The sequence below is a fragment of the Apodemus sylvaticus genome, chromosome 22 (genome assembly GCF_947179515.1).
Source record: "Apodemus sylvaticus chromosome 22, mApoSyl1.1, whole genome shotgun sequence".
NCBI lineage: Eukaryota > Metazoa > Chordata > Mammalia > Rodentia > Muridae > Apodemus > Apodemus sylvaticus.
The window spans coordinates 47,683,129-47,698,097 of record NC_067493.1 but is presented as its reverse complement, the minus strand read 5'-3'; the positions used below and the strand labels follow the sequence as shown (position 1 = coordinate 47,698,097).

At 46.6% G+C, this 14,969-nt stretch overlaps 1 protein-coding gene across 1 annotated transcript in view; it reads left to right on the top strand.

Annotated features, from left to right (window-relative positions):
* Naa25 (N-alpha-acetyltransferase 25, NatB auxiliary subunit) overlaps positions 1 to 14,695 on the top strand; it is a 46,682-nt gene extending 31,987 nt beyond the window's left edge. The window contains exons 16-24 of the mRNA XM_052168696.1: positions 1,800 to 1,951; positions 2,647 to 2,772; positions 6,051 to 6,294; positions 6,693 to 6,816; positions 7,933 to 7,998; positions 9,401 to 9,498; positions 10,886 to 10,996; positions 11,508 to 11,654; positions 12,001 to 14,695. Of these exons, the coding sequence (XP_052024656.1) occupies positions 1,800 to 1,951; positions 2,647 to 2,772; positions 6,051 to 6,294; positions 6,693 to 6,816; positions 7,933 to 7,998; positions 9,401 to 9,498; positions 10,886 to 10,996; positions 11,508 to 11,654; positions 12,001 to 12,123 (1,191 nt within the window). The 3' untranslated portion in view covers positions 12,124 to 14,695. The remainder of the gene's footprint in view (positions 1 to 1,799; positions 1,952 to 2,646; positions 2,773 to 6,050; positions 6,295 to 6,692; positions 6,817 to 7,932; positions 7,999 to 9,400; positions 9,499 to 10,885; positions 10,997 to 11,507; positions 11,655 to 12,000) is intronic.
* The last annotated feature ends 274 nt before the right edge of the window (positions 14,696 to 14,969 follow it).

Genomic DNA, 14,969 nt, shown 5'->3' with positions numbered 1-14,969 from the left:
TTTTTTTTCTCTATTTTAGGTATTCGTATTGGTCATCCTTTAAGGTCTGATACTCATGTGTTTTGCTAATTTTCATAGCGCCCAGGGTTCATTTCAGGGATTCTTCTGGGGTCTAACCTGCCTCACTGGTGCACAAAAGCATGGGATGGATGCTCTAGTCAGCAGTCTTTAGCGTGCCTATGGTGTCCGGTTTCACTGTGTCCCATGAGGCGCCAGGCCTCAGCAGGGATGGTCTCAGCCTCCTGCTCCCTGGGCCCTTGCCTAGCTCTGCAGAGCCACTGTACTGTACTATGGCATTTGAGGACTATCTTAGGCAGATGCAAAAAACTGCAACTACTCCTGGCTTGTTCAGACGAGAGTTTTCTCCTGGTCAGCCCATGTTTCTGTCCTGTAGAAGCTGTTATCAGTTTTCTCAAGTGAAGTTCTGTGGGCTGCTCACTGAGCTCCCACTTGAGGGAAGGCTGGGTCTCAGGCTGTACTGCAGTTTGCCCGGAACCATTCAAGTCTTGTTTGCATCCTGGCTAGTCAGAAGTGTTTTCAAGCTGTGAGTTCCCATTGCAAGGGTTGGCAGTTAGCCCTGCTGTGTCTTCTAAGTTGGAAGAGACAACTTAGTCTGTGATAAGTGTGGGCCTCTTGATGGGTGCGCCACTGTCCTCAGTCAGACTGGCAGGCCATCCTACTCCCGCAGGATCACACATAATCTTTTTAATTTTCTTGTGTCCGTCCGTCTTTAATCTCTCCAGATACTGCAGGCAAACAGCTGGCCGAGGTGTCCCCTGGGGGTTTAAAAGCCGCATCGAATGCAGTTGACTTAGCGCCCGTGGCGCAGCCCCATGGCCTGAAATGAACCCTGCGAGGCTGTGTATCAGAGGGTATGTTGTTGACTATTGGCCTATTTTTCTACTGGGCATTACTCAGGCAGAGTGGAAATGGGGGCAGAGCAAGCAGACGAAGGCAGAAGAGCAGCTTTTCTAGACAGTGTCTTTAGGGCAGACATCAGCATTCAGCTAAACACTTCCCTTGGCCCAAAGGGGTGATCTGTCTTCTGATCCTAGTGGCCTAGGCCCATCTGAAATGTTCTTCCCTGAGATTTGCTTCTGTTGCGCCAGGACTTTGTGTAGAACTCTCTATCTTGACTCTGCTCTGCAGCATTTCATCTGATTATTTTAATCTGTAGTTACAGTATACTTGGGAGCACTCCCTTCCCTTGGTTGTCTAGGGCAACTGAGCAGTTTGTGTGCTCAGGAAATGTGGTTCTTCGCCTTCCTCAGAGTCCATTATTACATCCCTGTGGAGTTTCTTGTTTGGGTCTTCTGTCCTGCTGCAAAGCTCATCACCTTGTGTCTGTACCGAACTCAGAGAACCCACCTAGGAGCAGCGTCTTTCTGAAGGAGAGTGGTGTCATTTTGGGTGGGGTGTGTTGTGTGAGGATGGCATCTTTAGAATCTTTGAACGTGGCACAGTTTGTCTTAGAAACAGAATTATACGATATAAGTTTCCTGTTGGAAGGACATTTGCCAAAGTCTTGGCTGTTGTGATAGAAGATCCTCTAGGTCCAATTGTCATGAAAGACATGACTGCTAAGTCAGGACTGGAGATGGCGGCAGCTGCCTCAGGGCTAGCTGTATAGTAAAGGAGATATTGACTCTCTTCATGGCTGGGACTGCGCTGTGTGGCCCAGACCTTCAGAGACTAGGCCAGCCTTGCTTCTAGGTTGAATGTTTAGTTTGCTGGCGTGTGCTGCTTGCATTGCCTGGCCAAGGGAATATTTATACCAAGGTGATGTCTTTCCTTCTCAGACCTCAGAATACATCATTCAAGCTTACAAATATGGTGCATTTGAGAAGATCCCAGAGTTTATCGCTTTTAGGAACAGGCTGAATAATTCTCTCCACTTTGCCCAAGTACGCACTGAACGGATGCTGTTAGACCTTCTACTTGAAGCAAACATGTGAGTACTTGATGAGGTGCCAGTCCTGATGCTCATGGCTGTCAGTAGTAGAGGTAAGGGAAAATGGAGGACAGGAAGATAAGGGAGATACAGGCCTTGACCCCATCATAGAGAATGCTGGAGGGCTGTGGCTGTGGCTTAGATCCAGTAGGAAAGCGGTCTGCCTTGGGAGCATCCCGGGTGCTTACCCACTCGATCCTGCTGGCTTTCACTTGCTGTATAGTGAGATGTCATGACTTGTCTTGGTTCCATTTGCCCTCATGTGAGACCATGTTTTCTAAAGTAAATCCTTTCTCTCTTTCCAGGATAAGAAAGTCCTGGCTAACGTTTTAATGTCTGTATTGTTATAAAAATAATAATATGGGTAGGCTGTGGGAATGTGAGGGTCTGAGCTCTGGTCCCCAACATCTATGTATAAATCAGGCATGGCAATGCATGCCTACAGTCCTGTGCTGGGGGCCCAGTGCTGACAGGAGGTTCTCTGAGGCTCACTGGCTGGCTAGCCTAGCACATGGTAAGGTCCAGGCTCAGGGAGAAAGTTGTCTTGAAACACAAGATAGCTAGAGACAGAGAACACCCAATGCAGACCTCTGACCTCTCTAGGCATACACAGTCTAGTCTTGTCTGTCTGTCTGTCTGTCTGTCTGTCTGTCTGTCTGTCTGTCTCAATTCTAAGCAAACCCTCTGTATTACAGATCAATTAGCTTGGCAGAAAGTATCAAATCAATGAATCTGAGGCCAGAGGAAGATGATATTCCATGGGAAGATTTGCGAGACAACAGAGACTTGGATGTTTTCTTCAGCTGGGATCCAAAAGACAGGTAAGAGGAACTCAGCAGTGAGCGGTCAGGGTAAATCCAAACTTTAAAGAAAGATTCCTTTTTACATAAATACACATGTTCAGCATTGGAATCAGAGAGCAGGTACACAGCCCATCCTCTTCTGTGCTGGGACTGCCACCATTGGGTCTGTCCGTGGTGTGCTGCATGAGCTCCAGGTGGATCCGAGGCAGTTCCTTAGGTGCTGCAGAGGAAGGTGAGACATCCTAAGTGATGTTGGCTTTTCTAACATCTCAACCTGGCACATATAAAGGCTTTTTAATCTCTGTTAGGTTCTAGTGGGTTATGTCAAATTGACAAAATTGGTGTGGGTGTGGGTCTGTATGCACATATGTGGTATGCAAATATATGTGTGTATACACAAGTACAAGGTTATTATTATCTTTTGAGCAATACAAAAGAGAAGTGTTTATTAGCTAGGTATGGTTGTTCATGCCTGGAGGCAGAGGCAGGCCAGAACTCTGTAAAGCCAGGGCAGTCAGGACAGCTAGGGCTACATAGTTTACCCCCACCCCCCACCCCCCCAAAAAAAAAGAGGTAGAAACACTTAACAATTGGTGCCTTGTTCTAAGCCTCATACAGACTTGAAGCCCAGGCCTGACAGAAACAGACATGTCATGTACTGCCCGTCTGTCTTCCCTCTTTGCCACATGTGGTCTAGCCAGGCATCTGCTTGGCCTATTTCCTGGGTGTTTTAGAGCTCAGTGCTCCCTCTGGTCCTATGGCACTGAAGTGAGGAGGAAGGTGTGAACTTGAGCACCACATTTCACACTGGCGGGAGTGAGTGGGGACAGGAGGGGCCATGAGAAGGGTTGTGGGTGTGCCTCAGTGTCTGTTCACCACTGCCTCCCTAACCCTGCCAGGCTCCATGGCCTGCCTCCTTCACATGACCTCTTAGCATCTGTGACTACGCCTGTGGTCAAACTTCCTGTTCTTCTGAGTGTTGAGAGAATCATTGGCAATTCCAGAGCAGTCTGCTAAGACCTGGGCTCACTCTGTGACACTGATCTGGGTACTTCAGGTCTCTGGGTTCAGTTTATACATATGCTGGGTAAAGTTTTGTATAAAACTTTTCTCAGGGCCTGGGATGCTGATGCCCAGCAGTGATCCCAGCACTTTTGAGAGTAGAGGCAGGTGGATCAGGAGTTCAAGGTCATTCCCGGCTACACAGCAAATAGCCCATGCTATAAGAGGCCCAGGGTCAGCGAGAGAAAAACCAAACTTTCTGCCACCTTTCTGTGATTGTTTATGAAGCAGCTCATCAGCCACAGAAGAGTTGCCCCCGCTCTTCTTCATCCCGCCCTCTTGAGCAGCCCCTGCAGATGGCTGTCCTATACAGTGCCCTCTGAGCACAGTCTCCAAAGGGGTCAGAAGGGACCAACAGCTCAGTGGGTGAAGGGGCTTGCCACTAACCCGTGTTCAGTTCTTTGGACCTTCCTGATGAAAGGCCTCCATGTGTGTCCCCCATACACCTACCAACACAAAGACGCTTTCATTTGGAAAGGGTGCACTCCGGCAGGCAGTAGTGGTACATGCCTTGAATCTCAGCATTCAGGAGACAGAGGCAGGTGAAGCTTTGACAGTAGGTTCCAGGACAGCCAAGGCTACACAGAGAAACTGTTTCAGAAAAACCACACAAGCCAGTGCTTTTTAGTTTCCACAAACACTGATGTGGAGAGAGCCTGCTTCACTGGGGCAAGAGACAGGGAACACTGCTCTCTCCATACAAGAGGGGAAAGTAAAAGGACTCGTGTCCACAGACGTTCTGCACAGGCTCAAGTGGTGTCTGCTAGACTCTGATAGGCATGGAGCCTGATACGCTGTCACTCTCCTGGAGTCCAGCACTTGGGAAGCAGAGATGCAGACTTCTCAGGAGTTCAAGGTCATCTTTTTTAGCAAATTTGGGCCATCTTGGGCTATATGAGACCCTATCTCAAAAAGAAAAGGAAAAGATTAAAGACCCTCTCTGTTTCATCATTCGTATTGACATTCTCTGTAACTAGGAGCTACTCAGGTGAAGCTCTAACTATAACATGACTTCTTTTCTAGCAGAGATGAATGAATGGCTGTGGACAGCAAGGTTGTGTGGGACTGTGGTTATTACCTTGTATTTAGGTGACATGTAAATTTATAGCCTTTCAGTAGGGAGTTTAAAATGTAACATATAATTTACTTTAGCATGTCTGCACTAGGAAGCTAGGGCACAAACATCTAAGACGTGTGTGAGGGCTTTGTACACACTGATTTATAGGTTACCAAAATTACACTGCGTGAGCTGGCAGAAAAAGCTGCAAGGCAGTGTGGTTGCCGTACTGCCCTCCAGCTTCTTCCAGCAGAGAGTATAGCAGGGCCATGGAGGTCTGGGGCACTGGTTTCTCTTCCCTCCAGCCAAGAGGTAGCAGGAAGCAGCAGCCAGGAGGAAGGCGTAGATTGCACAGTTGGTACTGTTTCTGCTTAGGGCAGCTGGGTTTGTAGCAGCCGCTTGTCATACATTGTTCAGCGTACACCGAGGTTCCAGGCTTCCCGAAGACAAGATACTCGCCAATACTAACTAATGGTGTGTTCACGACCACAGCGGCTGCTCTTGCCTAAGTAATGATTGGAGGCCACGCTGCCAGGCATCAGCTGAAGGCTAACCTTGCAAAGAGGTCCTTCGGCAGCACGTTGCGGCATTTATTATCACTAAAGAAAAGTGGCTCAAAGTTAGTATAGGCAGCCGGATGCCATCCATTCCTTTCTCAGGAAGAGAGAGGCCGCTGGATCTAAAGAGACTGCCTCAAAAAGAGATGGTGCAAGTGTACCAATTTAGAATTGTGGGCATGTTTATATATTTTCATTTTTGGTGCTACTTAGAATTCAGTCCATACCTTCCAAGGGGTGAAGGTGTGTCCTGTGCCATCGAGCTGAGCCCTGGGCAGTCATGCCTTTGTATAGGTGTATGTGGAGAGATAAGGGGTCTGGGGCAGCTAGCCTGTGGAGAGTCTGAGTAACTTGGCACTTTTACTGCCTACCCTGTTTGTCTGGCATCTGAACTTTTTTGTGTCATTCGAGTTTTAATCCTCAGAGCACATACTCCTAGTGGGGAAGCAACCTGTAGGTAAGACTGTCATGCACCTCAGGTGGTAATCAGATGCTTGAACTGAGCCCCAGGTGGAGGCAGGACGTGTAGTTAGGTATCCTGACAGGGCAAGACAAATGCTCAAAGCTTTGGAGGCTGCAGGCTGAGTAAAATGGATGGTCTGGGGATGTTTCTGTTTAAGGAATGTTTCTGAAGAGCATAAGAAACTCTCCTTGGAGGAGGAGACCATGTGGTTAAGAATTCGCTCCTTAACGTTGAGGCTGATCAGTGCACTTCCAAGTCTTACCCACCCTGTGGAGCCAAAGAACTCAGAGAAGATGTCAGAGAACGGTGTGTCCTCCCGGATCGACATCCTTCGTTTGCTCCTCCAACAGCTAGAAGTGGCCATGGAGACCGGGAAGCGGTTTATTGAGAAGGAAATTCAGGTATCAATAAGTATTTGCTGTTGGAGGTTCAATAATTATCCCACCAACTGTTGGCATATCAGAGAAAGAGGGATGGAAAGTCTTGGGCCATTTCAGAGTATTGTTCTGTCAGGAAAAGCAAAATAGCTGTTTAGGGATTTTTCTTTCCTTTTTCCCTTTGAGATGGGGTCTTGGTGTATAATTCTGGATGGCCTTGAGTTTGAAGTCCTCCTGCCTCAGTGTTCGGACCACAGGCACACACCACCCCGCTTCACCAATACATGTGGCTTTTCCTTGTTACTATGGGAGTCAGTTACTGGCTTTCTGATGGACGGATTTTTGTTGTTTTATCCAGTAGTTACAAGTTCTGTTTTCATACTTTGTGTGAATTAAGGATGTGGTTTTCTCTCTTTTTCCAGTACCCATTCCTTGGGCCTGTCCCCACCAGGATGAGCAGGTTCTTCAGTTCGGGCTGCTCTCAGTGCCAGGTCCACTCCTTTCATCTGGTCAGTGATGTGTTTGAGCTTGACACCAATGGCTTAGGTAAGTATGCATGGGCACGTGTTCACTGGACCTTTATCATTAGGAACTTAATAAGTGCCATAAATACTCGAACCCGAACCTTACAGGGAACCCGACATACTCATCTGCTGAGCCCACCTGCATTCCTGCAAGCTGACGGATCTGCAGTGCAGGCAGCATAACTGGCGAGTCCTGCTAGAGAGCTTGAGACAGTCTGTGTCCAGAGCAGCAGCCGCTGCCCTCTTGTGTTGGCAGTTCTGCCTTTCTGCCTGTCTCTCAGTAGTGGGTTTAAATGTCTGCGTCTCAGGGAAAAGGCCCTGCCATGACTTGCTTGTTAGTATTGAGTTTTCTGTTGCTCCTTTTCTGGGTCTTACTACTTTAATTTTTTTATTTTATTTTATGTGTATGGGTATTTTGCCATTGTGCATTTCTATGCATAATGTGCATGTCTGGAGCCCTCTGGGCCAGAAGAGGGAGAGTCATATCCTTTGGAACTGAAGTTATGATTGTGAGTCACCATGAGGGTATTAGGAATTGAACCTGGTTCTTCTAACAGAGCAGCCAGTACTTACTTGTAACTGGTGAGTTATCTCTCCAGCACCAATGTTTTGTGTGTGTGTGTGTGTGTGTGTGTGTGTGTGTGTGTGTGTGTGTGTGTTGAGGTGTGCAGAGGAGGGCAGGTGCCTGTGGAGACCAGAGTTGCTCTATTGGAGTTGGGGATACGGGCCTTTGTGAACACCCTGAAATGTGTGCTGGGAACTGACCTCAGGTCCTCTGTAAGAGCTGTACTCACTCTTGACTGCCAAGCTATCTCCCCAGGCCTGCCACTGTGGGTTCTTGTCACTTACGTGTTTGCTGACTTAGTCCGTGTGTATCACAGCCCTCATCGGGAGGTCATAGAACAATGAAGACTCCGTTCTCTCCTTTTACCAGTGGTGTCTGGTGGATCAAACTCAGCTCTGATGACAAGTGCCTTTCCCAGCCCACTGGATTTTCAGCATAGCTTATGGGCTGGGCTAGAACTCAGTCTGGCTGCCTCAGTGTTCTGGGTGCTGGGATTATAACTATTTGCAGCCATGCCCAGTTTGCTGCTTTTTCTTTAAACCCAATGTTGATTTGCTTGTTTTTCAATTTTAGAGGGCACAGTGGATATACAGGAACGAGTAGAAAATAGTCTTACATCTTTACTAGAACTATTGAAAGGTAAGCTTTGATTGTAGATTCCTGAATTAAGCTTGCGTGTCTGACAGTAGCTCAGTCTATAAAAATATATATGGAAGGATTTGGAAATAATAAGCATTTTTTTAATCTTAAAAATTATTTGTTACTATTTAAAGTTAAGGGAGGTTGTTTTTTGTGTTTGAGATGGTCTTCCAAGTGTATTCCAGACTCACCTCAAACTTACTGTGTAGCCCAATATGGTTTTGACTTGATCTTGCTTCTTTACCCTGGGATTACAGGCATGCAACAGCACTATGCCTGAAAGTTAAACTATACAGAAGTACTTGAAAACTATTATAAACGGGGATGTCAGTGGGTATGATCTTATACAGACTCAGTTGGCCAGTTTCTTAACAGTGTGAACCTAATAGTCTCAATTGGCCTGGGTAAGTCTATTTGTGGTTGTGTGTGTGGTGAGGGAGAGGTAGGTGTGTACAGGAGGGTGTCATGAATGTGCAGAGGCTGGAGACTGAGTGTCTCTCTTACCTCATTCCACCTCATTCTCTGACACGAGGCCACTCACTGAACCTACAGCCCATGATCTGACTAATCTAGTGCTGCCCCAGGAACTCTGCTGCGCCTCCCTTTCAAGTGGTCGCTGGTGATCCTAACACTTCATTAACCAGGCCATCCTCTCTCCAGCCCTGTGCAGATGCTCTCCTCTGGTGGCCTTCTGACCCTTTCCTGTCACAGTGGCCCAGGGCTTCTAAACCAGTCTATAGTTTATGACAGCCTGTATTTCAGGTCTCTTAGCTGATGGCCACACCCTAACGTGTATAATTTTAAAGACTACTTTTCATATTTTGGAGACTATAGCATGTTAATTGTTAAGACTTTTTACTTTCTATGCCTTAAAGCTTTAGGGAAGTTTTGTTGTTTTCTGGTGGTCCTGGGGATGGTGTCTGAGACGGAGCGCAAGCCATCTGCTGATACTCAGCTCCATTCCTGTCCCACTGTAGCTTTTATTTATTTGGGTTTTTTCTAGGTTTTGTTTTGAGATAGGATCTCATTTTGTAGCTCTAGGCACCTTGGAACTTAGTATGTAGAACAGGCTGGTCTCAAACTTAGAAATGCCTTTGACTAGCCGGGCGGTGGTGGCGCACGCCTGTAATCCCAGCACTCTGGGAGGCAGAGGCAGGCGGATCTCTGAGTTCGAGGCCAGCCTGGTCTACAGAGTGAGTTCCAGGACAGCCAGGGCTACACAGAGAAACCCTGTCTCGAAAAAAAACCAAATCCGGAAGAAAAAAAAAGAAAAAGAAAAAAAAGAAATGCCTTGGACTCCCAGTGCCACCGGCCCAACTTTATGTTCCTTATTTTCAGATTCTACATTCTAAACGCATCAAACTTACAGAGAATAATAGCATAAAACCTTTCCCCCCCTCAGGTGTCTTCAGCACATGTAAAGGTGACCTGTTAGAAGTTACAGACGGTAATGTGAAGACTCAGCCTGCAGTCCTAGAGAATCTGGTCTTCTTGGTTGAGGTGTGTCCCCATCCTCCTGAGGCTTGGCCTTTGTTAACATCTTCTCCTCAGCAGAACCTGGGCTTTACACCTGCAGCTTACCCCTTGGCGCTGATTATTTAGGACACTAGATGCCATTTTTGTCATTTTCTAAACTGGTTTCCTCTGCTGTGCTTAGGGACAGCATCTGAGTGGCGTTCTTCCTCTGAGGTTCATCCTCCTTGGGCTTTGCTTGAGTTCACACTGCCATCTGTTTTACCAGTTGCCTAGCATTCTGTATTGTTAAGGCATCTGGGGGTCATAAAATACAATGTAGCTTCTTCCCATTTTGCTTTTTTGACTTGTTAGTTACTGTGTAGTCAAGACTGGCCTTGAACTCTGAACTCTGCCATAGCCTCCTAGGGGTCGTGGGCCCATGCCAGCACCCCTGACAGCAAAACTCGTGTTTTTAATCAGATTCTTTTTTTTTTTTAAGATTTATTTATTTATTATATGTCAGTACACTGAAGCTATCTTCAGACACACCAGAAGAGGGCATCCGATCTCATTATAAATGGTTATGAGCCACCATGTGGTTGCTGGGATTTGAAATCAGGACTTTCAGAAGAGCATTCAGTGCTCTTAACCACTGAGCTGTCTCTCCTGCCCCAAAATGTTTTTTGTTTGTTTGTTTTGTTTTTTCAAAACAGGGTTTCTTTGTATAGCTCTGGCTGTCCTGGAACTCACTCTGTAGATCAGGTTGTAGATCGCCTGCCTCTGCCTCTGCCTCCTAAGCACTGGGATTAAAGGCGTGCGCCACCACTGCCCGGCCCAGTTCATATTCTTTGTTGTTTAGATTTATGTGTATATTGTATTCCTGTGTGAGTTCTTGTGCACCTTGCATACAAGTACCTGCAGAAAGCCAGAGCTGCTACCAAACTCAGGTCCAGGCTGTAAGAGCAGCCAGCCCTCTTAAGTGCAGAGAATTCCCCCAGCCAGTGGTGTGGAGTAGTCACTGAGCACGCACCTACTCCCACAGTTGGGACAGGAGCCAGCTGGATACTCACTCAGGGCGCCATGTCCCACTAACCTGTACGGAGAGTTCACTGTGAGGAGCTGCGCTCCTCTCCTTAGGGAAGGCAAGTAAGATGGAGTGTAGCAGAGTGAGAACCAGGAGGACAGACAATGAGCTCCGCTGTGGGAGCAGCAAACTGCTGGGACAGATGTGGGGGACACCTTCCAAGGAACAAGTGTCTGTTTTGGCACAGTCACAGCTGCCAGTCCTGGCTAGCTTGTCCCTTTCCATGGTCATTGGTTGGCTTCTGCATAACTGCCAGTGTCATGACTTTGTTTAAACCTTTGTCTCTGGCAGCTGTGTAGATGCTGGAATGTAACTCATACTGATGAGTTTGCAAATTTCCTCTTGCAGACTATTTCTCTCGTCCTTTGGGTGTCCAGTTATTGCGAGAGTGTCTTGCGACCATACAAATTAAATATTCAGAAAAAGAAAAAGAAGAAAAAAGAAATCAGCATCATCATGGTAATGACCAAGAACGGCCGACAGCCTGGCACAACTACCTCTCCTTCCACTGTTTCCTGCATGTTGTCAGCCTTTTCAGGTCTCTGAAGGCACCTTTCCTGCAGCCTTTTCTGAAAAGGCTGTACTGTGTTGTCTGGGCTCATCCTCAGCGTCCCCAGTAGCTGGGTCACAAGTGTGTGTTGGCTTTAAGACAATCTCACCATGTAAGTCAGCTGTCCCTGAACTTACATTGTCCCTGCCACCGCTTCCCAGGGCCATCCTTACAGTGACAGTGGAAGAATAAAGGCTCCATGAGGATCCTTCCTAGGTCAGCTGAAAGGACAGTCAGGTGTGTCCCAGAGGCTGAGGTGGCAGCACTGGGTTACTCCCAACTGTCTGGTCACCCCACAGTGTATCCATCCACCCTGTGCTCACAGCCTCAGACACTGCATGCTGGGGAGTTCTCATCCCATGCCAGACAGACAGGAGATGTTCGGAGGCTCTTAACAGCTTTTTCCTCTTCCTTCCCCAGCCCCCGGTCTTCGCCAGTTTCCAAGACTATGTTACTGGGCTTCAGACTGTCATTTCCAATGCTGTGGATCATGTTAAAGGACTTGAAGCACATCTAATTGCACTTAAACTTGAGGAGCTCACATTAGAAGACACTTCTATCTCTCCGGTAAGAGATGATGCGCAAACAGCCTGCTTGTGCACAGGCTGAACCTTTCTCCTGAGCACCAGTCAGTGGTCAGTGCATCATAGAGTTTATACCTTACCCAGCTTCTTATAAAATTGTTCTGTGTCCAAGCTACTCAGGAAGACTCACATTTCTCTTGGTCCGGGGTGCACACCTATTGATCCCAGCCTGTGCCACGTGTGCCTTATGTGAGTCACCTGATGTCAGAAATGGCTTCCCCTTCCGTGTTCTTTAGGAACTAAAAATGCTGTGGGTGTTCTGCATAAGGCCACTATAAACTGAACGACTGATTCTCCAGCAAGACTACTCATTGTTGTTTGTTTTGTAGGAAGAAAGAAAATTTTCAAGGACTGTGCAGGGGAAAGTCCAGAGCAGTTACCTGCACTCACTACTGGAAATGGGAGAGCTGCTGAGAAAAAGACTCGAGACTACAAAGAAACTAAAAATTTAAGGAGTTATGAACCATAGGCACTGAAGACTCCACAGCAGAAGATGACACACCACCTTCCCCAGCAAAAACAACATCTGGCTGGCATCGGTCTAATCCAGAACTTCCTCACAAATGCATGAAGGACTTTGATCGTGAATTAATTTTTGAGGTATTAAATATATACAACAAATTAAATTATTGTATATAAAGCAGAAGCAGGACCCTCATCTGGGTTTACCACTCTTTATACCTGTTCATACATACAGGACAGCAACAAGAGCTCCCCACTTCACCCCCATCACCAGAAATGTCTGGGGTGGGCCTTTCTGTACAAGCAGCAATAGAGAATGAGTAGAGCATTGACCTCTGCAGGCGGGCCACTTTTCCATCATGCAGTGGGAGTTTGGGTTTGGTGCTTTAGCCATATGAGGCAAAGCGCAGGTGTAGGAGCAGACTGGGGAGCAGGACCCTTCCCTGTCTGACAGGCTCCTTGTGAGGTTCCCATAGAACCAGGATGGGTCCACAATGGACCAGGTGAGATGTAGCTGAGTGTGTGGCACCGCAGGGCACCACACTCGGCCACAGGTGCTCAGTTTTGGCTCCATAGGCCCAACAGCCAAGACATGTCCGCAGCCCCGCTCCTGGAGGAGCTCCGCCTCAGGGCAGCAAGCCCCCTTTGAGGAGGAAGTGTGAGTGCTGCCGGGAGCTAAGCTGCTGAGACTGCACCCACTGGCCGGCTAGGAGAGGCGAAGGGCTGTGCGGAGGTGGTGCGTGGTCTGTGCAGGCGGGTCTGGTACTTGTGTTGTTGCTTCTGAGTCACATTCTGCAGCTGACTGCTGAGTCACACATGGACACACATCTGCATACATATGCTTGGAGGCTTTAGCGCATTTAGGGGGAGGTTTGGGATGGAAGGAATTATATATTATGGGTTTAACCTAGATTTTAAGTTTTAGGTTGACATGTTTTACAATGGGCCCGATGTCGGTGTACTTGGTTGACACTAGGGAACTGTATCAGGACGTATTTACATTGTCCCCAAGGTTGGGGTCTGGTCCCTGTGCCTCCAGCTTAAGAGGCTGGTCTGAGAGAAGATGGAAACTGCTCTTGATTATGCTGTGCTGAGCTTTGACAGCCCCTGCGTGACTGTCTCCTGTCTGAAGCTCCTCGCTTCTGTTCTTGTTCCCTGTCATTTGACTCCTGCGAGGCAGTAACTGTAAGGTGGAAGAATGAATTGGTGAGATTGGTCTTTCCCATGTACTGCTCCAGCAAAGAGGTGGCAGGCAGCAGCTAAAGGCCAGCTGGCAGAATCGGAGTGGCTATGTTTGCATTCATCCTTTATCTTGTCTTAGACTCACAAATCAGCATAGTGGTTATCAGTAATTTAAACTTGTAAGTGCTACTTGTACAAACTACTTTCTTACTTGTAGGATGTGCTGGAGTTTACACCATGAAATCAAATTAGAGTATCACATGCTCCATTCCCAAAGAAAGGGCCTTTTTCAATAAGTTGGATTGAAGACCCTGATTTTGACTTGCCTTGAATACCAACTTGTGGTCCCGGTCTGTAGTTGTGGCCTGTTTCTCATGGAACTGGGTGGGCTTTTGCCTGCACTGCCCTGGCTCCTGGAATAATGTTTCTTGGGATATTCAAATTGTACTGTGTGCTCATGGTCATAGATGCTCCCATAAGTATGGACTTTATGGGCTGGCTATGGTCCTCAGGCATAGCTTCTTCCTCTAATGGTCTACCCAGTCAATCTCCTGCCCCAACTGTAGGACCTCCACTGGTCTTAATGACAAATAATGTCATGTTGGGGTTACACGTCCTGTTACTTACTGATTTTCTTACTAAATGTAGCATTTCAATCAGCTCTAATTCTTACATTTTGAGATAACTGTAAAAAGAATGAAATTATGAAATGGCCAATATCTTTTATCAGTCTGTTCTTTTGGAAGCTGTCATGCACTCTACATTGTGTACAGTACACTCTTACCTAGTGACAGCCTCCTCTCCCCACGCTTGTAAGTCATTAGCATCGAAGGGGAATGCTCAGAGGCCCGCTGCTGCCGCTGGTCTGCTTTATATGGGTTTTGTTCTGTTTTGTTTTTGTGTAGTAAATTGATATTTAAAAAAAAAAAAAACAACAACAAAAACCACGACTACTGTTTACAGACTGAAAAAAAAAAATCACTGCTTTTTATACTACTGAGATCCTAAGTCAACACTTTGCAAAGCAAGAATTGGGTTCAAGTTACTTCCTTGCTGTGGACAGAGAGTCCTCTGTAGCATCTCCACATAACGGAGAGTGCACAAACCTAGGTGTGCCGCCATCAACTTTGTATATTTTCATAATTTTAATTGTTCAAAATTGCATTATATTTTGCAATCACCACGTTCAATCTGTATATGTCTTTCATTTCAACTTTTTCAATACAAAAAAGGGGTCCAATTTATCTGTAGGTTTGTTGAGAATCTTCCTACTTTTTTATGTGATTTATTGGTGTGGGAAATCTGCTTTTGAAAAGTAAGTGCAGGTAGCAAATCAGCTTTAACTGGACAGGCTGATTTACATAAATGTTTTTATTTTAAGTTGGCACTTTTCCTGGTTCATTTTTGTCTTAAAAGAGCTTCCAAAACTGTACTTCATCTCAATTCTGGACTAGTATCCCTAAATATGGGCTAGCATGGGGCCCTCCTGTAGATCCAGCTTTTAAGAGGTGGAGACAGGAGGATCAGGTCAAAACTATGCTCAGCTACTAGAAAAAAATAAATGAAAATAAACAAAACCCAAAAGACTAAAGGTCAGAACTAATGTTTTTGATATAACAGCTGAAAGTTGCACACTCCCATTAACTAATGGGTC